Source organism: Polypterus senegalus, chromosome 1, assembly GCF_016835505.1.
Source record: "Polypterus senegalus isolate Bchr_013 chromosome 1, ASM1683550v1, whole genome shotgun sequence".
Lineage (NCBI taxonomy): Eukaryota > Metazoa > Chordata > Cladistia > Polypteriformes > Polypteridae > Polypterus > Polypterus senegalus.
Window position 1 is genome coordinate 236,189,799 of NC_053154.1, and position 23,581 is coordinate 236,213,379.

General features: G+C 38.7%; 1 protein-coding gene across 2 annotated transcripts in view; it reads right to left on the reverse strand.

Moving 5' to 3' along the window:
* The window catches only part of LOC120539918 (transcription elongation regulator 1-like protein), a 742,345-nt gene that overhangs the window by 620,457 nt on the left and 98,307 nt on the right, over positions 1-23,581 (reverse strand). For both annotated transcript variants that reach the window (XM_039770261.1, XM_039770271.1), the window contains exon 3: positions 12,904-13,050. In XM_039770261.1, coding sequence (XP_039626195.1) covers positions 12,904-13,050 — 147 coding nt within the window. The remainder of the gene's footprint in view (positions 1-12,903; positions 13,051-23,581) is intronic.

The window sequence follows — 23,581 nt, forward strand, 5'->3', positions numbered from 1 at the left end:
CTTGTTTTGTTATATAGTGATACCTTGAGATATGAGTTTAATTCGTTCCGTGACAGGGCTCGTAAGTCAAAATGCTTGTATCTCAAATCAATTATCCCCATTGAAATTAACTGAAATGAGATTAATTCGTGCCAGCCACCAAAAAACCACCACAATTTTTTGTTAAATATTTACAATATAAGAAAAATGTATTTATAATGAACAAATATTGTATACAAACAAAATAAAACCTAATACATAAAAGAGAATCTAAAGAAATAAACAGATGTTGGCGAAGCCGATTAACATATTGTAATGTTTTTTTCTTTCACTTCACCTTTGCTTAATTTTCTTCTTCACAATTTTTTTCTTTTTTGCCACGCTTGCATCACTTTCATTTGCAGGGCGTTTCAATAGAAACCTGTCCAAGGAGCTTTGTTTAGTCCTCCACTTTAGAATGTTTCTGAAATGAGTCAGGCAAGTGTCATTAAATAGCGCCGCTGCACTATCAGTTATAACTTTTTCAGGGTGTTTCTTTTCAATAAAGTCAAGTGTTAGGCAAGTGTCATTAAACAGCGCCGCTGCGCGATCAGTTATAACTTTTTCAGGGTGTTTCTTTTCAATAAAGTCAAGTGTTAGGCAAGTGTCATTAAATAGCGCCGCTGCACGATCAGTTGTAACTTTTCAGGGTGTTTCTTTTCAATAAAGTCAAGTGTTAGGCAAGTGTCATTAAATAGCGCCACTGCACGATCAGTTGCAACTTTTTCAGGGTGTTTCTTTTCAATAAAGTCAAGTGTTAGGCAAGTGTCATTAAATAGTGCCACTGCACGATCAGTTGCAACTTTTTCAGGGTGTTTCTTTTCAATAAAGTCAAGTGTTAGGCAAGTGTCATTAAATAGAGCCACTGCATGATCAGTTGCAACTTTTTCAGGGTGTTTCTTTTCTTTAAAGTTTGAAACTTTTTCCCACATTGCAAACACTTCCTTTATCTCACTTTAAGAGATAACCTCCTCCGCGATACCGATCTCCTGCAGAACCTTGTATGTTGCTGCTTCTGTAGTTCCATCAACTCCTGTCATCAGTTCCTCGGAATGTGCGGCGACAAGTCCTTTGATGGCTCGTATTTTGAATTTTGGCTCGTAACTCAAGGCAAAAAATCGACCTAGCGACGGCTCGTATCCCAACAAACTTATTCATTGGGGCACTCATATCTCAAGGTACCACTGTACTTGTACCTTTTGTGAAAGTGCTTTTTGATATTTGGACTTCAGTCTTCACACATTATACACTTCCTGTCAAAATTTTCGCATTAGTAATAAAACATGAAAAAAGTTTGTCTTTTAGGTATGTGTTCAACATTTCTTGCATTTCCTGTCATCCTACACTTACATACTGTAGATCTTTGTAGACACGGAAGACACATTAAATGCATGTGTTCCAAATACCGATATATTATTTACCCTATGCAGCTCCAGGTACCTCACTCCCAGATAAACAAGGCTTGAGCTGAGGGAACATTTTGCCCTTCCTGCAGTGGTGGGAGGAAGGAATAGCAGGCTGCTTGCTGCTTGTGCTTATCGACACATTTACAAAACAAAAGACGTTGAATGGAGAGGTGCGAAGGAATTTAAGGTGGGTCAGGATTACAAGTTTTTTTCATAAGCTTTGGTAATTCTAGTGTTAAGTCACACATAAAAACCTCATCATTTCTCTCATGAATCTGAGGCAGGGTTCCCTATAATACCTTTCTCCAAATTGACCAACATAGGCTTCTGGAATTCTAGTGTTAACAATGATAATAGCAGAGGTTTTGAGAGTATCCAGTTTGAAGATACAAGAATGGCATCTATGCTATTTGCAGACAACTGTCTTTAAATTGTGAAACCTTAATGCAGTCTTCTCAGTAACTTTCAGTGAATCCATGAATAGTATGATTTTAAAAAGTGTCAGCATATCTAGATCTAAGTATAAGGTTACCAGCAAAAGTGAGCAGATTCACCAATTAAAGTGGAACAGCTACTCCTTACTGTGGGGCTAAAATATCTCAAGACGACTAGTTTAGAAGCAAAAGCACTGGGAATTCTTATATTTGTCAGTTTAAGGGAGCTAAAACAAAAATATTGTTGCCACACTAGTGTTGAGGTTCTGGACAATCTTTGGTTTACCAATCAATCTACCTAACCTGTGTGTTGTGGCAAAAAGGATTACAGCTATAAGTAGCAGAAATTACATTTCTTTAACACTAGAATTACCAGAGCCTACGAAAAACTCGTAGGTCCGTCCCACCTTAAATCGCTTCTTAAAACCGTTCTCACCTCTCCGCCAGCGTCTTTTGTTAATGTGCTAATAAAGAAAAGCTGCAAGTAGCCGGCTATTCCATCCCCCCAACGACATAAAACGTGCACTCCCAGCTCATGCCTTGATTGATTATCTGGGAGTGAAGTGGAGTTTTAGAGTGGAAATAATAGATCATTATTTGGAATACACGCATTTCATGTGTGTTCCGTTTCTACAGTAATCCGTATAAACACATTTTTAAAACAGAAACGTTTTTCATATTGTAGTAGTAAATGACAAAATGTAAGCATAAACTATATAATGTATGAAGCCTGAAGTCCAAATATCAAACACTTGTTTATTTGCTCTTTGGCTGCCAGGTTTCACATATTTTATAGTTTATGTCTACATTTTGTAACATTTATTACTAAAATATGAAAAAGTTTCTGTTTTAACATTGTGTTTACACAGATCACTGTAGAAACGGAACACACATGAAATGCGTGTTCCAAATAACAATCTATTATTTCCACTCTAAAACTCCACTTCACTCCCAGATAATCGAGGCATGAGCTCGGAGAAGTTCGTGCATGTTCTGAGTCGGTGGGGGGATGGAATAGCCGGCTGCTTGCAGTTTGTTTTTATCGGCACATTTACAGGACAAAGGAGGCTGGCGGAGAGGTGAGAATGGTTTTAAGAAGCGATTTAAGGTGGGACAGATCTACGAGTTTTTTCATAGGCTCTGATAATTCTAGTGTTAAAGGTTTTTAGCCTTATTATTCAGGAATTAACTAGGACAGGAGGCAGGAGTAGGTTATCTGTTCCTCTAAAATGAGAAAAGACAGTTGATGTGATTTGGGAAGTAGGTGTGGCTGGTTTTTGATTATTTTAAGTAGAAAGCATTCCCAGAATTGCCCATTGATAGTAAATCCTCAAAATTACTCTACCAAGTATGTCTCAGGAATCTTGTCAGGTCACCTGCAGTAGTCTCTTTTGGGCCATGCTATACTTCAAAAACAGAAGGAAACTGAACTACAATCAGTGACACTAATACTGTAAATTAGCAATTGGTATCAGCACTGATGTCTCAATTCAACTCAATTCTGATTCCTATTCGATGCAATATCAATTTCATCTTGACTAAACACATGAAGTGCTGGCATTTTTAGAAATCGCTTAGCCATGTATAGAGAACATTAATATAATGTGACAAATTTCAGTAACATTTTATTTGAAGGGTGTCCACAGTGACTTCATAACATATGCATAAGCATGAAATGACATTAAGTATAAATACTTGATTAGTAATGAACAGTTAACATCAGTATTTGGAAGATGTAGAACAAAATATCATTGCTCTTTACAAAAAAAAAAAAACCTTTTTCACAGCACCGCACACACCATAATTCAACTAACATATGTATCGCTACATCAGAGTCCACATGTATGCAATGGCATCTACTTTATAAAAAAATCTATATTATCTTGTGAATAATATTATTATAAGATAATCGAATATTGCTTCTTAAATAACATATGTTACTCAATAACTTATTGGTGTGTTATGAATCTCCATGTAGACACACTTCAACTAACCTGTTAGCAACCTGTTTATTCCCCTACTGGACAAATAAAATAATCTTGAATTGAACGAAATTAAAGATACAGCAGAAGACTTGTGTGTTTCTATAATTCTACAGGTTACACAAACGAGAATCTTTAGTTGCTCACTTGTAGCAGTCACATTAATCAGTCTAAAAAATGTGTCCTCACAGTCCTCAGACAAAAAGGAAGCATTTTAAAATTAGGGTTTAGAGCTCATGCTTGTTGCCAGTGGCACTGAATGAATGGAATATAAAAGAAAAGGAACCAAGAAAAGTGATCGATAATGCTGCTATTATGGAGCTACTTCAGGTCAGCTGCTTGTATATCCATGATTGTTCTGAAAATTCCAACAACTGCTTTGCCAGGTGAGGTGCGTTGCACACTTTTTCCACCTTTGCAGTACTGCTAGCCACTTGCTTAAAGAGAAAAAGTGTTTATTGGACTTACCAACACACAAACTTGTGATTGATGTGGTCACACAATCGAACAGCACCGTGGAAATGTTAGAAAAGTTTTTGGAACAAAGGCGAGTCATCTCAGCAGCTCTGCATAGACAGCGAGGTTATTCTGTGTGTGACTGTCATGCAGCACACTTGTCTGCAATGTATCACCACAGTTGCCCCGTTATTTCCCAGTCTGTGTGACTCTAATGTAGGAATCTGCTGCCCTGGTTGTTCAGCTGTTTGAATTCATAGTAAGTCCACACATCTGATTTAAGGGTTGAAGACACTGATTTCAGGTAAAAGAACACACCATTTTATGCAAGATAGTAAAGTGCTTTTTCTGTAGAAAGCCTTGATAGGCATATTAGCAAAATCTACTGGATTGTACCCCAAAAAAATAAAGATAAGCAAAAATCTATATATAGTAATTAAGCAGGATAGAGATTCATGAGATGAATCTTGAGACTTCGATACCAAATTGTTTAAATGAAAAATAATGATTAATCGGAAATATCAATATTTCCACCCACATCTACTCTAAATGTAAGCGCAATAATGGAAAAAATCGTGAATCTCCCTTTTTTCATATTCTGATAATGAACAGAACAATAAACATGAAGTCTTAGCTTCAAATCAAATATTCTAACTTATTTAAGGTGTATAGAAATGACTATAAAATGTTGTAAGTGATCCATATTTATATTATGTATTTGTGCTGCTCTAGCAATTAGCATAATAAGAACTCCTAATTACATTAATAATCATATTGTTTTAAACAAAAAGCTAATTGGTATACATGTGTATAGCCCTGAATAAAAGTACTGAGAGAATGAATGCAGGCCCTCTTGTGACCATGAAATTAATTGAGCAGCAATACTAACAGAGAGTAGGAATACAGTATACAGTAATCCCTCCTCGATCGCGGGGGTTGCATTCCAGAACCCCCCGTGATAGGTGAAAATCCGCGAAGTAGAAACCATATGTTTGTATGGTTATTTTTATATATTTTAAGCCCTTATAAACTCTCCCACACTGTTAACATTATTAGAGCCCTCTAGACATGAAATAACACCCTTTAGTCAAAAGTTTAAACTGTGCTCCATGACAAGACAGAGATGACCGTTCTTTCTCACAATTAAAAGAATGCAAACATATCTTCTCTTCAAAGGAGTGCCGTCATTAGCAGAGAATGTCAGTGAGAGAGAGAGAAAGCGTGACAGAAAAGCAAACAATCAAAAAATCAATACGTGCTGTTGAGCATTTAAGTATGCGCACCGCGATAAAGAAGCTGCAAAGAAGGGAGCAATGTGAAGGTAGTCTTTCAGCATTTTTTAGAGTAGCGTCCGTATCTTCTAGGCAAACAGCCTCTGTGCAAACAGACCCTCTGCTCACACCCCCTCCGTCAGGCGCAGAGAAAATCAGAGAGTGAGAGAGAACGAGAAAAGCAAACAATCAAGCACCGCTCGGGTAGCACATCGTATATCATTGAGGAGTTTTATTTAATACGTAATACATGCTCTGATTGGGTAGCTTCTAAGCCATCCACCAATAGCGTCCCAAGTATGAAATCAACTGGGCAATCAAACTGAGGAAGCATGTAACCTAAATTAAAAGACCCATTGTCCGCAGAAAGCGGCGAACCAGCGAAAAATCCGTGATATATATTTAGATGTGCTTACATTTAAAATCCGCGATAGAGTGAAGCCACAAAAGTCGAAGCGCGAAATAGCGAGGGATTACTGTACAACCATATGGTTTCTACTTTGCGGATTTTCATCTATCGCGGGGGGGTTCTAGAACGCAACCCCCATGATGGAGGAGGGATTACTGTACTGTAGAATACTGAACACCATTCCAAACAACTTTACAGAAAATGTGCCAGCGATCCCATCTTACCAAGCACCAGCTCCCTGTTGACCAGGCATGTGCAGGTCACCAATGTTTTATCATGTGGGAAATCAGGACAGCCATATTTAGATAAAAAAAAACTAACACACAATTGTGTAAATAGCATATCCTCTTTCAAGTCCTTCACATATCAGACCATAACTAACAATCATCTACTTTACATCTAGATTATTTTCAGGTAACAAAAAAGCACATAATGCATTTAATTTCATTGTCATTTATTTAAAAAAATCCAAAATGTAAAAGCCATTCATGAAAAAGGAGTTACAACTTTACTGATCTTAAATTAAACAAGAACATAATTAGAACCAGTGGTTGCTAAATAACTACTCCTCAGACCAGAATCCAACTGGCTGAAAAACTCACTAGAAGTATTTTCACAGCCTGTACCTGAATATAAGATACAGTATTATCTTCATTAAACATAATACCCATATTAAAAGTAATTAGTATATTTTTATTGAGTGTGATTGTTCCAGTTCTTACAGAGTGGCCATTGTTAGAACTTAATTAAAGATGGAATTTGATTTTTTTTGAAGACTGTCTTCAGTTTAATCAAGATCACGTTTACTGTCATGCATACACATTAATTTTAAGTGTAACAACCTTTTAATAAAGTTTTAGATCCCAGAGATTCAATTTTATCTTGAAAAACAAAACCTTAATGAAAAAAATCTCTCTGGCTTTTGTCTTTGTCACAGAATTGAAACTACCAAAGTTGGTGAAGATAATGATATTCTAACATTCTCCAGTGCTATCATCATGCTTTTATATTTACTGACACTAACAACCACAGCATTCTACTATGCAGACCTGAAAATTTAGTGGGTTTGTCAGGCAAAGTTCTTAGTTTGTTCACTTCATGTTATTCTAATTGTTTCCAACAACTGCTGAAATCTGATGATAATTCCTCCTCATTTCTATCTGCAGTTAAATATGGTGTCTGGATCAATTCATCTTTCTTTTCCTTTTATATACCCATTAGAAAATGTATTTCATAAATATAATAATGCAATGTTTTGCAGTTAAAAAGACTGGAATTTGTAATAAAAGAAGTAGAAGAGGGTAGCTGCTTGAAGCATGTTAGAGGAATGTGCAGTTTTAGAGGATGTCTTAGGATGATTAATTACTTCATACAGAGGATGGAAATACACAGACAAAAGATGAAAAGAAAGATGGTGGAAACAGGGTAACAGATGCTAACAGAAAGGACTAAAATGACAAACAAGCCACCAGTTACATGGAGGGAGGCAAGTACATATATGATGAATGGAGTGGAAGAAACTGTAGAGAAAGTGGCAATGAGTAAAATATAGGAAAACTCTAATTAATGCTTTGTGAGTGACCCCAAACAGCAATCCACACAAGGGCTAATTCCAATTTCACAATTACAGTGCTTAAATAAAAATGGGATCTGTTGACAGCCAGGTTACAGTTAAAAATCTCTGTGCCTTAGATTCACTAACTAAATGATAACTGATTCATATTATGATGATGCTTGGCTATATTTATCAGTTAAACTAAATGAGGGTTTTTCAATTATGTAATTAATTAAGTGCTTTATGAATAATGGATGAGTAAAACGTTACTTGTTACTAAATGAAAAAAGTTAGCTTAATTTGGCCGATTCTAAAAAAAGCAGGTTATTTTTTAAATCCAATTTAACTCATGCTTACCACTTTTTCACACTTTTTAAGCTCAGGAATATTACAAAATAAAGAAGGTTACTTAACATGAAGGATCTGAAAGGCTAGTGCTTTTTTTGTTTGTATTAAACAGAATTGATTATGATTGCTTTATTTGCATGTGCTTTAAATTCTACTCTATAGTTAATTCAAACAAGAATCAAATATCATAACTATAACTAAAAACCCGATGTGTTTAATCATATCACTTCGCTATGGAATACCATTTGTGTTACAACTAAATAAATAAATTAAAAAAAAACACTTGCGCAATATAACCTGATCCTAAATAATCACAAAAGTACAGCAAAGTATATAAATGGGTAATTAAACGGCATAAAAAGAAATAATTACATAAAAGTCATTTAATTTTGGTTCCGAAATATTTATGCTAAATGTAATCAGTGCAGGTTTTATTTAAAAATGGCCTTATTTTTAAAAAATAATTAATTATAGTGCTCTTTTTTTGAAGGTTTTGCCAGTAGTTAATCAAGACCAACATGCTTAACACATTCCTATTGGTTATTCATTATTACCCATTGGCAGAACTCTGTAAAACAAATAATTTTACTTGTACCATAATGCATTGCAGTCCCTGTTTTGGGTCTCCATTTACAGTTGACCTAGATACTGAATTGGAATCTGAAGTTTGCACAGTGTACAAATGCATATTTCTGTGAACATATGAGATTCAAAGTTTTAAATTCTTATTGCATGTTTTTAATTATACTGAAATTGAACTGACTTGAATCTCTGACAATCTTTAAACTTTGTTACTGTGATACATCAATTCAGTATCACAAAGATAGTCAGACACACTGCTATTTTAACTTATGTTTTCTGCTTTACTTCTTTATTGAACAACTCCCCAAATGCCTTTTTGTTACTTTTTCAACTTCCAACTACGGAAACTCCAAAATACCAAAAAACACAAACATACAATTTTAATACATCACATCACCCCCACTTCAAATTGGTAGATACACTGTAATAGCCATTTTGTACGATAGCAAACATATTATGCTATCAAAAAAAAAAAAAAACTTAATTCACCAAACTTTCACAGTGTTATCCATTGAAAACATAACATCTCAACACCTTCACATTAACATCAAAATGTCTATTTGGTTGTCTTTTATTGTCCTTTCTCCATTTTAAGGATCATAGCGCTTAGGTAGTCTGATTACTCTCTGGGAGCGATGCAGCACTGGAGACTCCTCCACAAGCTCTGTTGTGTCATTCAAATTAGAACTGACAACAGTTGCAGCATCAGTGTTAACTTCTTTCTTATGAATAATACTGGATGATGCAATGGTATTAGCGCCTGGAGTGTCAGTTTGTGCTTTATCAGCTCCTTCAGCAAGTGGTCTTTCTGTAAAACTAGGTCTCAGTTGATCACAGTGTTTCCAATAAGTACAATCAGAGTTATTTCCTTTAATTTTATAAGAAACTGGTGCTGTTTGTTCAGTTACTGTCCCAGAAATCCACACTGGTCCGCCTCCTGTCGTATTCCTAAAATATACCGCGTCATCTGCACTGAATAACCTGTCTGCTGCGTGTTGGTCATGATGGAACTTCTCTAGTGACTGCTTCTTTCGTACTACAACAGCAATATCAGGCTTAATAAAATCCAACCTGGTTCAAACATGCCTGTTAAGAAAAAGATCCGATGGAAACTGACCTGTTGTTCAGTTAGGAGTGGTGCGGTATTTCATTTAGAATAATGACACTTTGTCTTCAATATCTACTGATAAATGTGCCTGCTTTTTAATGCCTACTTTAAACATCTGCACACACCTTTCAGCTAGTCCGTTGTTGGCTGTGTTTCCAGGGGCACTAATGATGTGTATGATTCCATTTTGTCTCACAAAAGTTTGAAACTCCTCTGAAGTGAATTGCATGGCATTGTCTGAAACTGTGTATTCCGGCAGACCATATGATGCAAACAAACATCTTAATCTGGAAATTGTTGCTTTAGAAGTAATATTTGGCATCCTAAATACTTATGTCCATTTTGAACAGGCATAATCATAAACATGTTATTTAAAAATGGACCTGCAAAGTCAAGGTGTAACCTTTTCCAACAAGCACCGGGGAATTCCAATGGGTGAAGTGGAACTTGTCATGGCATCTTTTGTTCAACCTGACAACTATAACACTGCTTGCAGAACTGCTCAATGTCGCAGTCTAGTTTTGGCCACAGTAAATATTTACGTGCCAGGGATTTAATTTTCACTATTCCTGGGTGTCCATTGTGGAGCTCTGCTCAGTTTTAAGGGCACTACTACTCTCATTCCCCATAAGAATGCTCTCAACACCTTCTGACAAGTGGGACCGTTGAGCTTCCTGCATGACATTAACTTTGTCTGCTGATGGATAAATCCCTTTACTATTTTACACATGACCCAGATTCTCAATTGGCATTTTGCCAAACTCGTGTTTTTATCTTTTTCACCCTTAAATCACTCTCCTGGAAACACTGCAATATCTTCTGAAGGTTTATTAGGTGCTCTTTTTCAGTTTTTCTTGTAACCAACAAGTCGTCCAGGTATATCACAACCTTCAGGTCTTTCATAAGATTCTCCATTATCCTTTGAAAAATTGGAGGCACAGAACTGACCCCATACGGTAGCCTATTCTAAACAAACAATCCCTTGTGTGAATTAATGGTTACATATTATTTGACTCTTCATCCAATAGCACCTGTTTATAGGCTGAGACTAAGTAAATTTTTGAGTAGATATTCCCAGTAATAAGCGTGGCCATTAGCTCCTCTATATGTGGCAGGGAATAAATTTCTGTAGTACATGACTGATTTACAGTTAACTTATAGTCTCAGCACAAGCGAATTGAATTGTCTTTTTTTAAACCAGGAAACACTGGAACTGCCCATTCGCTATGTTTCACTAGTGAACTGATGTTGGCTTTCTCTAACCTGTCCAACTCCTCCTCCACTCTCTTCTTCATGGCAAAGGGAAGTGGGCAGTTTTTGCAAAATTTAGGTGAAATTTCAGGGTTTATTATTATTGTAGCCTTAATACCTTGCAAAGTTCCCAACTCCTTTTTGAAAACATCTTTATAACATTCCAACACTTCCTCAATCAATTCAAGATGTGGTTTATCATTTTGACTTATAATTTTAATTTGCCTGCAATTTAATCTGAGTTTTTGGAACCAGTTTCTCCCACATAAGGCAGGACCCTCGCCCCTAACTACAATGAGTGGTAGTTTTTCATTTTGTTCTTCATAGTGTACTATTGCCTCCCATTGTCCAAGAACAACAATTTTTTCACCTGTATATGTTTTAAGTTTTACATTAGTAACTTCCAAAGTCTTTTCAGGGAACATTTTGTTAAATAACTGATCAGGCATATTTGACACAGCAGCCCCAGTGTCTATTTCCATATTTATAACCATACTAACAATCATAAAAGTTGTTTTAAATGGTTGTTTCTCTTTGTTTGTACTTTGAACATTGGGTACTCATTCTGTTCCATTTCCACATATTTTGTACTTTTTCCAGCTTTCTGTCGTTTATTTTGCTGGTGTGGTTGCATCACCCTGCAGGCTGTTTTAATATAACAGATTTTCCCACAACTGGGGCATTGTGCACCTTTAAAATTACATTCATACGAGCTGTCGTTTTTGCAACAATGACACTGTCTCTTCCCCGTTTGACCAAGAAACTGCGCACCAACTTTATGCACTGTACTCAAACAGGCATCCTGTTGCCTTAGCAGCTGTGTGTCTCTATCTGCCATCTCCTTGCTGAGCACAATCTCAAACGCTCTCGTGAACATCAAGTTTTTTTCTAACAACAGCCAATGCTGACAAGCTTCACTCCGAATCCCATTCAGAAATCGTTCGCTCAGCACCACGTTCAAATTCACCCCAAACTCACAATTTACAGCACATTGCTACAGCTCTGCTGCATACTGAGTTACTGTCTCACTGGCCTTTTGACTCCAGTGATTTAAACAGAATCTCTCCGCAATGATCACTAGTTTGGGCTCAAAATGATCCTTTAGTATTTCCACGATTTGCTCAAAAGTTTTGTCCTTTGGCTTCAAAGACTGCACTAAATTCCTCAGTAGTAAATAAGGGCTAGCATCCATTACACTTAAAAGAGTGGCGACCTGTTTATCTTGTGCTATGCTGTTAGCGACAAAAACCTGATCCATGCGTTATACATATGCCAACCATGATTCGGTGCCAGGATTAAATTAATCAATTCTACCATGATGAGCCATTTATCAATTAAGCATCACAAAAACGGTTGAATACGCTGCTGTTTTAACTTATGCTACTTACTTTACTTCTTTATTGAACAACGCCCCAAACAACTTTTTGTTACTTTTTCAGCTTCCAACTACGGCAACTCCAAAATACCAAAAAAGACAAATATATAATCTTAATACACCACAGCTTGAAAGGATCATTATCTCACTTCAGTCAACACTGCTGTACAGTAATGGTCCCATACTCCTTCACAAATACCAAGCAGCAGCAGCTTGAACAGTATGGATGGCTGACAGAGCTGTCCAGTGATGCAGCTAGTGAAAAGATAAGTCCTAATACAATAAAAGTGATTGTTTCTCCATAAAAGACACTCACACATAGATAGAGATAGATTTCCTTTTGGTGTTAAAGAGAACTGTGACAAAACAGCGCTTATGCATCCTGTTACACAAAATCAGAATTGGAGTCTGTGGAAAATGAACCATTTAGGATTACTTGTCAGAGTGACTCATGGAATGGTAGAGTCCCCAAGTCCAAGAAGCCTGAAGTGCATTTCTTTATGACTTTTGTCTGTAGTGAAATGAAGATTGCACTTGCTCAAAAAAGTTGTTTTTTTATTCCATGTCTCACACTAGTCACAACATTAAGGAGAATGCAGATGAAAATAACATTGTGTAATAATCGTTTTCAAAATTTTACAGAACCATTTAGTATGCACCTGGAGTTTTTTTTGTTTTGTTTTGGTTTTTTTTTAAATACTTGCTTACCTTACACTCAGGTGATCTTTTTTCTATCCACCCTTTCCCAAAATGAGGTGGCAACACTGACGTGTAAATCTGAGGATAAAATGGGACCAGATCCATATTTGCTGAAGGCTGGAAACCAACTACTGGTGGTCTTGAAGCAATTTCCCACTGCAAGGTACATTAGAAAATATCAATTAGTTATATAATCCCAGGTATGCTGAACATCTCATACTATTCATTTCAAACAGAAAAAATCACAATAATTTTAAAAGGCCATGTTAATATAATCAAATTTTAATTTTTACATATATTAATTGATGCAGGTATTACATTATTGTGGCGTTTATTAAATCTTTTATATTAAGTGTTGATATTCATAATCACATATACAGTATATTTTTAAAGCATACATTTTGTCACACCCTTTAGGCAAAACATTTTCAAAATCAGGCCAATTTCAAATTTATAACAGCACCTTCCACAATTGAGTAATGTCATATATAGTATTAATCATACTTCATTTGAACAAACAAAATGTTACAGTAAGTTAAGATATTTTCCATCAAATACAAAAATCAAATTTAAATTTTAAAAATACAGTACAAAATCACCAACACAACTAGATAAAAATCTTTAAACAGCAACAGGTTATATAAAAACAGAAGCAGCACAACTAATGCTTTCCCTGCTGTGCACCAAATACACAGTACAGCAGGAAAAGAAATATTCTCATTGAAATGCACTAACTGATCTGTTACACTTTCATGGACTGTTTCAAAACAACACATATCATATAAAGGAAGTCATATATAATTTGGCACCTTTCATTCCCAAAAGATTACAGCCTGCCACATTAAATTAAACCACTTTGCACTCAGGCCTCAGGTCGATGATCGACTTTGTGGTCGTGTCGTCGGACTTGCGGCCATATGTCTTGGACACTCGGGTGAAGAGAGGGGCAGAGCTGTCAACTGATCACCACCTGGTGGTGAGTTGGCTTCGATGGTGGGGGAAGATGCCGGTCAGACCTGGTAGGCCCAAACGTGTTGTGAGGGTCTGCTGGGAACGGCTGGCAGAGTCTTCTGTCAGAAGTAGCTTCAACTCCCACCTCCGGCAGAACTTCAACCACGCCCCGAGGGAGGTGGGGACATTGAGTCCGAATGGGCCATGTTCCGTGCCTCTATTGTTGAGGCGGCTGACAGGAGCTGTGGCCGCAAGGTGGTCGGTGCCTGTCGTGGCGGCAATCCACAAACCCGTTGGTGGACACCGGCGGTGAGGGATGCCGTCAAGCTCAAGAAGGAGTCCTATAGGACTTTTTTGTCCTGTGGGTCTCTGGAGGCAGCTGATAGGTACCGGCAGGCCAAGCGAACGCGGCGGTTGTTGCTGAGGCAAAACTCGGGCATGGGAGGAGTTTGGGAGGCCATGGAGAAGCGACTTTCGGACGGCTTCGAGGAGATTCTGGTCCACCGTCCGGCGCCTCAGGAGGGGAAGCAGTGCAGTGTCAACACCGTATATGGTGGGGATGGTGCGCTGCTGACCTCGACTTGACTGTGGGTCAGTGGGAGGAGTACTTCAAGACCTCCTCAATCCCACTAACATGCCTTCCACGAGGAAGCAGAGCCTGGGGACTCTGAGGTGGGCTCTCCCATCTCTGGGACTGAAGTCACCGAGGTGGTCAAAAACTCCTTGGTGGCAGGGCCCTGGGGTGGATGAGATACGCCCGAGTTCCTTAAGGCTCTGGATGTTGTAGGACTGTCTTGGTTGACACGCCTCTGCAACATCGCATGGACATCGGGACAGTGCCTCTGGATTGGCAGACCGGGGTGGTGGTCCCCCTCTTTAAAAAGGGGGACCGGAGGGTGTGTTCCAACTATAGAGGGATCACACTCCTCAGCCTCCCTGGAAAAGTCTATTCGGGGGTCCTGGAGAGGAGGGTCCGCCGGATAGTCGAACCTCGGATTCAGGAGGAACAGTGTGGTTTTCGTCCTGGTCGCGGAACAGTGGACCAGCTCTTCACCCTTAGCAGAGTCCTGAAGGGTGCATGGGAGTTTGCCCGACCGGTCTACATGTGTTTTGTGGACTTGGAAAAGGCATTCGACCGTGTCCCTCGGGAATCCTGTGGGGTGCTCGGGAGTATGGGGTACCGGACCCCTGATAAGAGCTGTTCGGTCTCTGTACAACCGTGTCAGAGCTTGGTCCGCATTGCCGGCAGTAAGTCGAGCCCGTTTCCAGTGAGAGTTGGACTCCGCCAGGGCTGCCCTTTGTCACCGATTCTGTTCATAACTTTTATGGACAGAATTTCTAGGCGCAGCCAGGGTGTTGAAGGGGTCGGTTTGGTGGACTCAGGATTGGGTCACTGCTTTTGCAGATGATGTTGTCCTGTTTGCTTCATCAGGCCGTGATCTTCAGCTCTCTCTGGATCGGTTCGCAGCTGAGTGTGAAGCGGCTGGGATGAGAATCAGCACCTCCAAATCCGAGACCATGGTCCTCAGCCGGAAAAGGGTGGAGTGCCCTCTCAGGGTTGGGGGAGAGATCCTGCCCCAAGTGGAGGAGTTCAAGTATCTCGGGTCTTGTTCACGAGTGAGGGAAGAATGGAGCGTGAGATCGACAGGCGGATTGGTGCGGCATCCGCAGTGATGCGGGCTCTGCATCGGTCTGTCGTGGTGAAAAAGGAGCTGAGCCGTAAGGCAAAGCTCTCAATTTACCAGTCGATCTACATTCCTACCCTCACCTATGGTCATGAGCTATGGGTAGTGACCGAAAGAACGAGATCGCGAATACAAGCGGCTGAAATGAGTTTCCTCCGCAGGGTGTCTGGGCTTTCCCTTAAAGATAGGGTGAGAAGCTCAGTCATCCGGGAGGGGCTCAGAGTAGAGCCACTGCTCCTCCGCATCGAGGAGTCAGATGAGGTGGCTCGGGCATCTGATCAGGATGCCTCCTGGACGCCTCCCTGGTGAGGTGTTCCGGGCACGTCCAACCGGGAGGAGGCCCCGGGGAAGACCCAGGACACGCTGGAGGGACTATGTCTCCCGGCTGGCCTGGGAACGCCTTTGGGATTCTCCGGAAGAGCTGGAAGAAGTGGCCGGGAGAGTCTGGGCCTGGGCCTCTGCTCAAGCTGCTGCCCCCGCGACCCGACCTCGGATAAGCGGAAGAGGATGGATGGATGGATGGATGGATGGATGGCACTTTGCACTGAATATTAAAACCTCTCTACATTTTTGTGCATAGTATCAAAAAGGGTTAAAATATAAAATTTATGTTCAATGTTTGAATAATATTTGTTTATATCAGGGCTCTATGTATAAAAGTGCCGGTTCCTTTTGAGTTATGTACTGTATTTTACTTTATTAGTTATTTATATTTTTTAAACTTCTGCTCTCTTTGAAATATAACTCAGGTATAATGTTAGAACTTGTGGTTATCAAATTCTTAAAAATAAATTCAAGTGACTGGCAAATTTCAAGGATTAGGTTTTTCTTATTCGAAACCTTCAATGTTTCATCCCTAGTTTAGGCTACTTGCTGTAAGACAATAGGTTCATATGTTAATATAGTTAAAATGACACATGTACAGAGTACAGTTATTCAACATGTAACACATTGCCACTCTCCATTGCCAATATTATCTTGCGGACATAAACATTTTAGTGGGATGTGATAGAACTTAACACTAAGGACAAGGTTGTTCAATAGCTGCAAATGTCATGCAGCACTACAACAAAATAAGATCTTATCTAATTCCAAAAGAAAGTGATATCTTTCATAAGAAAGGAGGCACTTGCATCTCATGATCCAAACCATTTTTCAATCTGACCCTTAAAAAGGGAGAAGAAATTGAGCAACAGACTTTGCAGATACAGCTTACTCAATCTACAATAGGCTCTACTTATTAAAACAGCAAGAGGGAAAATTGTGTTAAAAAAAGTTACCTACACATTACAAACAATTTGCTTTTCATGAATAGTTCACTGAAGGAATTGTCCTATACAGCATGGTTGATCAAGTAGATTTGACCTGGGGTCAAATTTCTGCAAAAGCAAATACTTTTTGCCTCAATGCAATGGCTTCCCTCCATATACTTTAAAAGACACACTTCCTCATTTACTCTTGGACACTCTCACCCAATTACCCACTTAATTACTCTATTAAGTCAATTCAAATCTGCCAAAAGTGCATCCATGTAGGATAAGGAATCATCAAACATATGTTTCACTGAACTAATTCTCATTGTTATTATCATTCAAAACAAGTTCAGTCATTGACATCATATCTTCTTCTCATGAAAACCCAGAGTGGTAGTACCCAATCACATTACTTTTACTAATTAGCCAGGATGTAAAACACAAAATTCACATTGCAAGTTAACTGTCAAAATAATTCCGCAAGCAAATAGGGATGTCACAAGAACCGATACTACAGTACTATGCTTGTGTCTGAGGCTGGAAAATTGTAGCATGCGAGTTTCAATCAAATTGGCTGTAAGAGCCAATCTTAGAAAGTTAAAGCTTTGAATTAAACTCATATTAGTGTTTGCTTAAGTTGAATAGAATATAAATTTCTTTCATAGTCATAGACAATGGTATAGTCTCTTCCCAGCGTAAGTTAGTATGAGATAAAACTTTCTTGCTGTAACCAAGATACAGTGTGTTAATTAAGTCAGTTGTTGTTTAGAATAGATCCCAGTACACAAGGACTTAAAAGACCAATTTTCAGCTTGGAAATGGGATAGGCATATAGTTTTCTGACCATTTTGAAATGGTTCAGAAACGTTTGGAATGATTTAACTGAATAAGCAAACTTAAATTGCTATTTCAATTTTCTCTTTTTTGTGTGAACTGTTTTACTTTGAATTTTAACTAAAACTTTTAAAAACTAAGACATTTTGTCTGTGGAATAATTTTAGCACCTAAGGTTTTTGTTGAATCCCATTTTTTATGCTAGAGCTGCTGCTTTGGTAATTTTGGGAAAATGCAGCTATATTTCTGTCAGAAAACTTGCCATCTGAAGGCATTGAACTTGAACTGGAAACTACCATCTGAGGACAGAGGATGCTTATGCTTCAGAACTAGTCAATGAAAGAAAATGAACTGAGCTATTCCGAAGTACTGTGCTCTTATCTTCTATCTCTGTATGATCGTAAATGAAAGCAAGGTTGCCGTACCTTAACTTGCGAAGGTTTAAGAGACTGTGATATTATATAAGGCATTGTGGATTATCGCTTGTGCTTTTGCCCGAGTCATGGAAGCCTCGCTGTAAGGAAGTCGTCTGTTTTCAGAATGCTCGATTGTGACACATTGTTGCTAGGAAACACGCTGTCAGTTATTCGAGCTGTAGTCATGTCAATGTCTAAGTATAGCTCAAGTGAAGTTACTGGGAGTGACAGAAATGATATATTAGACGCGCTAGCGCAGAATCAAGCCGAATATCAGAAGAATCAAGCCGAATGTCAGAAAAATCAAGCCGAATGTCAAAAACCAATCACTCAAATAGCTAAATCATTAACCAAACAAAAGATAGCTCCTGCTCCAACACATCCCGCACCACGTGGTGAAGTACCACACAGACAGGTTCCTTTAATTTTAGGTGACCCCTTGGCTTATGCAGACTTTTCCGAGCCTTCGATCATCCCGTATGAGATATATTAGAGAACCCCCAAGATAAGTTGGACTATCTGATCCAGTATACCAGAGGTTCTCCATAACATATGATTAAAGTTTGTTTATGAATGTCACCAGAAACAGGCCACACAGAAGCCAGAAGGTTGCTTGAAAGATATTATGGTAATGAGTTATTCGTAGCAGACGCATATCTCGACAAAGCATTGAAATGACCTCAGATAAAGCAAAACGTTGAGGAGGCTCTGAGAGATTACACTAACTTCCTCTCAATCTGTATGAACACTATGAATGACATAGGGAATGGTGGAGAATTCAATAACAGTCATAATGTGCATGCTGTGCTTAAGAAACTTTCATTTTCTTTACTAAGGAAATGGATGAAGTATGCTTACAAGCTTTAAGAAAATAAAGAGAGATCAGGCATACCGAAACTAATTACCTTTTTGTGTCGCAAACCTGAAATGCTGTTACACCCTGTGCATAGTGCCATTTCACAAGGTTACACATATACAGAGAATAAAGGAAAGATCAACAAGGGTCGGTTTGCGCTGAAGATTGGCCAGAGATCAGGAAGTATCTTCACTACAAGTATTACTGATGCTGCTGAAAAGGAGACTTGAGAAACCTTGGTCAAAAAGGCTGTTAATGATGTCTGTGCATTTAAAAAATGTGTGTATGCTTTTTTTTTGGATTTCTTGATTTTATTAAAATGCCACATCATTCCATACAAATAAACCATTTTTTACAAACATAACATCTAAAACAAATCAACCCCCACCCCTGAGAAAGAGAGCTAGGCCAGCAGAGTAAAAATAAGTAAGTAGATTTAATAAGTGAATAATGATAAATGGGGAAAAAAGGAAAAAAGGGGAGAGACTCTGCTTCCTCAGTGCTTTAAAAGCTTATTCTAAAATGTTATTGATCAGATCCTGCCAGGTTTTGAAAAAGTTCTGTACAGATCCTCTAAGTGAGAATTTGATTTTTTTCTCAGTTTCAAATAGAATATAAAATCCGTTCCCCACTAGGAGAGTTAGGATTCTTCAAGTTGAGCAAGATGAGTCTACATGCCAATAGTGTAGTAAAGGTAATTACAGTCTGTTTGTCCTTCTCCACTTTAAGCCCATCTGGGAGTACACCAAACACAGCTGTTAATGGGTTAGGAGGGAGTGTGACACCAAGGCTGTCTTATAGGCATTTAAAGATTTTGGTCCCGAATGATGTTAATTCAGTCATTCGCAGATTTTTCCTTAGAATCTAACTAACAATTGTTAATGGAAACCACAAATATACTCCGCATTTTTTTTGTGGCAGTACTGTACTGTAGAGAGAACAGAAAGCAACCATAGAGGAAAACATGGCTTGGGATGGTGAAAGTTGCCAATCAAAGAACATTATACTCTACTAGAATTTGAAAGTGCAACTCCCAGCAGTTCCTACTGTGGCTCTGATTGGTCTTCTGCTGAGGGTGCAGGGGCTGTTGGGGTCAAAGGATGTCAGCATGGCTTTTAAAAAGGCTGGATCGTTTCATAATTGGGGTCTGGATTTTCTGCTGTCTGCCTGTGTACACATGACTGTAAGTGGATTCATTGCCATCCTGCAAAGAAAGGAGCGCTCCTGAACCATTTCAGGAACTACCGGTTGGACTATCTTTACATTCCCATTCAATGTGCAGATCTCTGGACTATCTATTTTCATCATTACATTTCATCCGTTGCCGTTTTTCTTGGACTTTACTGTGTGTGTTTTGTTGGTTCTTTGTTGTATTTAATGTATAATTGCCTTAAGGGGAACGGGGTGGTATCATTGTTTTTATTTATTTTCATTATATTCTTTATTTGCTGTTTGAATACCGGTTTGCTTTGCTTTTTTCTCTGTTTGTGAGTGCATGAAGGTCGGGTCAAGGCTGGGTGTGTCCCTGGAATCTCCACCATAAAAATAAATAAATCACTGTCTTCTCGATGGTGTGAATCTTAGCGGCACCGGACCGCTACAGCATTATTCATTTCTCCTTGCAGCTGCCCTGTGACGCATGTCCCGCTGAGTGTTCTTGTGTTTTCTAGTTTGTTCTTCTTAATCCTTAAACCACCGCAACTAGCTATAGTCGTTTCCCAGTTCCATTTGCCAGCACGTAGGAGCCAAGTATATTCAGAAATGTACATTCATTGAACGCCGCAACCGGCTATTGTCGGTTCCCAGTGCAATTTACCAGCATGCTGGAGCTGATCAGTCAGTGCCGCACATTCGTTGAGCAGCCAGCTCATGACCACTGCCGGCCCCTGCAACACTGCAGCCTCACTGTCTCTGGGATTGTGGTACTGCACTACACTAGCCTGCAAGCATCAGCGTTTACCTCTGTGTGTTTGCGTGCAGCCAGTTCAAGCGCAGTTGGCTCGGTGATTTACTGAATTTCATCAATGGCGTCAGTTGCACCTTGTACATATTGTTCCAGTAGTTTTTTTAAATAGTTTTTACAATTCATTAGCAGTGTGTAAAATGAACAGTGTTGCAGTAATTGTAATGCTCTTTCCATGAAAAAAATGTGTTCTGTTAAAATTTCACTTTTTCTTTGTGAATTGTGACGTTTGCTTAAAAAGTGCAGCAAAAAGTATTTGGTGTCCAGGGATGCATTAACCCCCAAGTATGTGGCAGTTTAAGGATTAAAGCCCCAAGATGCCGTCGAAACGCGACAGATGCTGCAGTGGACGCTCCTGCTACACAAGCATTTTATTGTTTATACTTGTGTGCATACTTTACGTAAATCTGGAGGAATCCACCAGGTGACAGTGCAAGATATTATCACAGTGAAAACAGGTTAGGTTCTCTGTGTTGTGAATTGCCTGGAACACCCATTAAATTTCGATGACACCTAACCACAATATCTCTAAAAAGGATGTTTAATCCATCAATCCAGGGATGTGTTTATTCCAGCAAGCAGAAACAATCCCTGGACGGGGCCTCAGCTCATCACAAGGTGAATACAAACACACACATATACTGGAGCCATTTTAGCAGCACCAAATCCCCAAATCTGCATATCTTTGGAAGGAAACCGGAGCACAGTGTGGAAACCCAGCTGGAAAGCATGCAAACTCCAAGCAGGGAATACCAGCGACATGACTCCCTGCGAGACAGCAGTGCTACCGCTCCGCCACCGTGTCACCCCCATGTGTGTAATTATTATTCATTGGTGTGTAATGAATAATGTGTAATTAGCATTCATTATTTAAACAAAATTAACGATTTATCTGTAAAATGTAACATACATACTTTAATGCATTTCATTATGAAAGTGATATCAAGTATAAATCTAAAGATTTAAAGATTCTAAATTTGCAGAGAGTTAAAATTTTCAGAGAGTTGGAATATCATACATTTAATGTGTTCAGTGTGGTGATCTATTGCTGCTTACCACTGCTGTCAGGTCAGGAGAAAGTCCAAGAAACTCGTAGTGATTAAAAACTGGGATGACGTTTATGACGGTCTGCTTTAATGATAAACTATGAGGTTAAAGTGGATATTTTGAGATTAAAGCTGAAATTTCCGCTTTAATCACAAAATACACGTTTTCACCATGTCCTTATTCTTTTTTTCTCAGTGGCTCAAAAACAACACTGTACATTATGTTGCTGTTGTGAAGTTGCAAAAAAAAAAAAAAACAGACGGCACAAAAGATGGTATGTGAGACTTTTAAAATGTATCGTGTCATTACGATCAGGAATATGCTACACTTCAATATAAAAGCACCACGAATGCATCTGTATGTCGACATTTTGCTTCACCACATCGAACCATTCATCAAACATCGAAGCACGCACATCGATCCCATAGGATCAGCATAGAGGCTTTCTGTCACATGGAGATAGTAAACAGAGACTCTGACGTCACATTCCAACTTTTATTACACTGTGCCCCCTGACTTTTTGCTGGTACTGCAACTGACGCACGTGTTGCGTTAAGTTCTGAGGACCTGCTCAAAGGATGCATAAAATGAACGCTGGGAACGCGTCACAGCCATGATCCGTGCGCGTACGCGTCCTGAGCATGAAGTATAATTGAGCCCTAAGGCTTCTGGCAATGAAAACACGCTTGCATAAATTACAGTAAAAAGTGGTAACATCAGTATTTTACATTCTAGCACTGCGGGTGACATATCAGTATAGTATATGGATTTACCATTACATTCTTTTTTTAGGTAATGTATTAAGCTGAGGTTGAAATGAAATAAAAGTGTTTTGGGAACATATTTAGTGTTTAAACTATAAAAATAGGCATCCATAATTCACAGTTTTTCACAATTTGTGGGTGCTCTAGGAACGTAACCCCCGCAAATTTCATGGGGGGTTACTGCATATTGGCATAACTTACATTTATTGGGGTACAAAGCAAAGAATATAAATATGAAACTGCAGGATTTTATTTCTATTGCCAACCAAGCCTGATGTATGTTCATCTATTTGTGTCCATGTCCAGGTTTTTATAGCTTGTATATTTGCTGCCCAGTAATAAAACTGAAAGTTAGGTAGAGCCATGCCACCTTCTGCCTTAGGTCTTTGTAGGGTCGCTCTTTGGATACATGGATGTTTTGAATTTCAAATAAATGAGGTTATGGCTGAATCTCATTTCTTTATAAATGATTTATTGATGTGTATTGGAATGTTTTGAAATAAAATGAGAAGCTTAGGAAGGATATTCATCTTAACAATGTTAATTCTTCCAGCTAAAGTGAGATGAAGGGTTGACTATCTATGCAAGTCATACAGACAGTGAAATTATGTTGATAGAGAGCTTTATGTCTACTCTTAATGTTTACCCCTAAGTATTTAAACTGATCTGCGATGATAAAAGGGAAGGTGTCCAATCTAACATTGTGTGCTTGAGAATTCACTGGAAAGAGCACACTTTTACACTCTTAATTCTGTAAGTGCTGTTAGGACTGCAGGCAAAGTATTTTGTGGATAGGATATATACAGTATCATATCATCTGCAGATAGAGAACTTTTCTGTTCAAGTCCTTCTCTGATAATCCCCTTTATCTCATAAGCATTTCTACAGTGAACTGCCAGTGGCTCAATGGCAATTGCA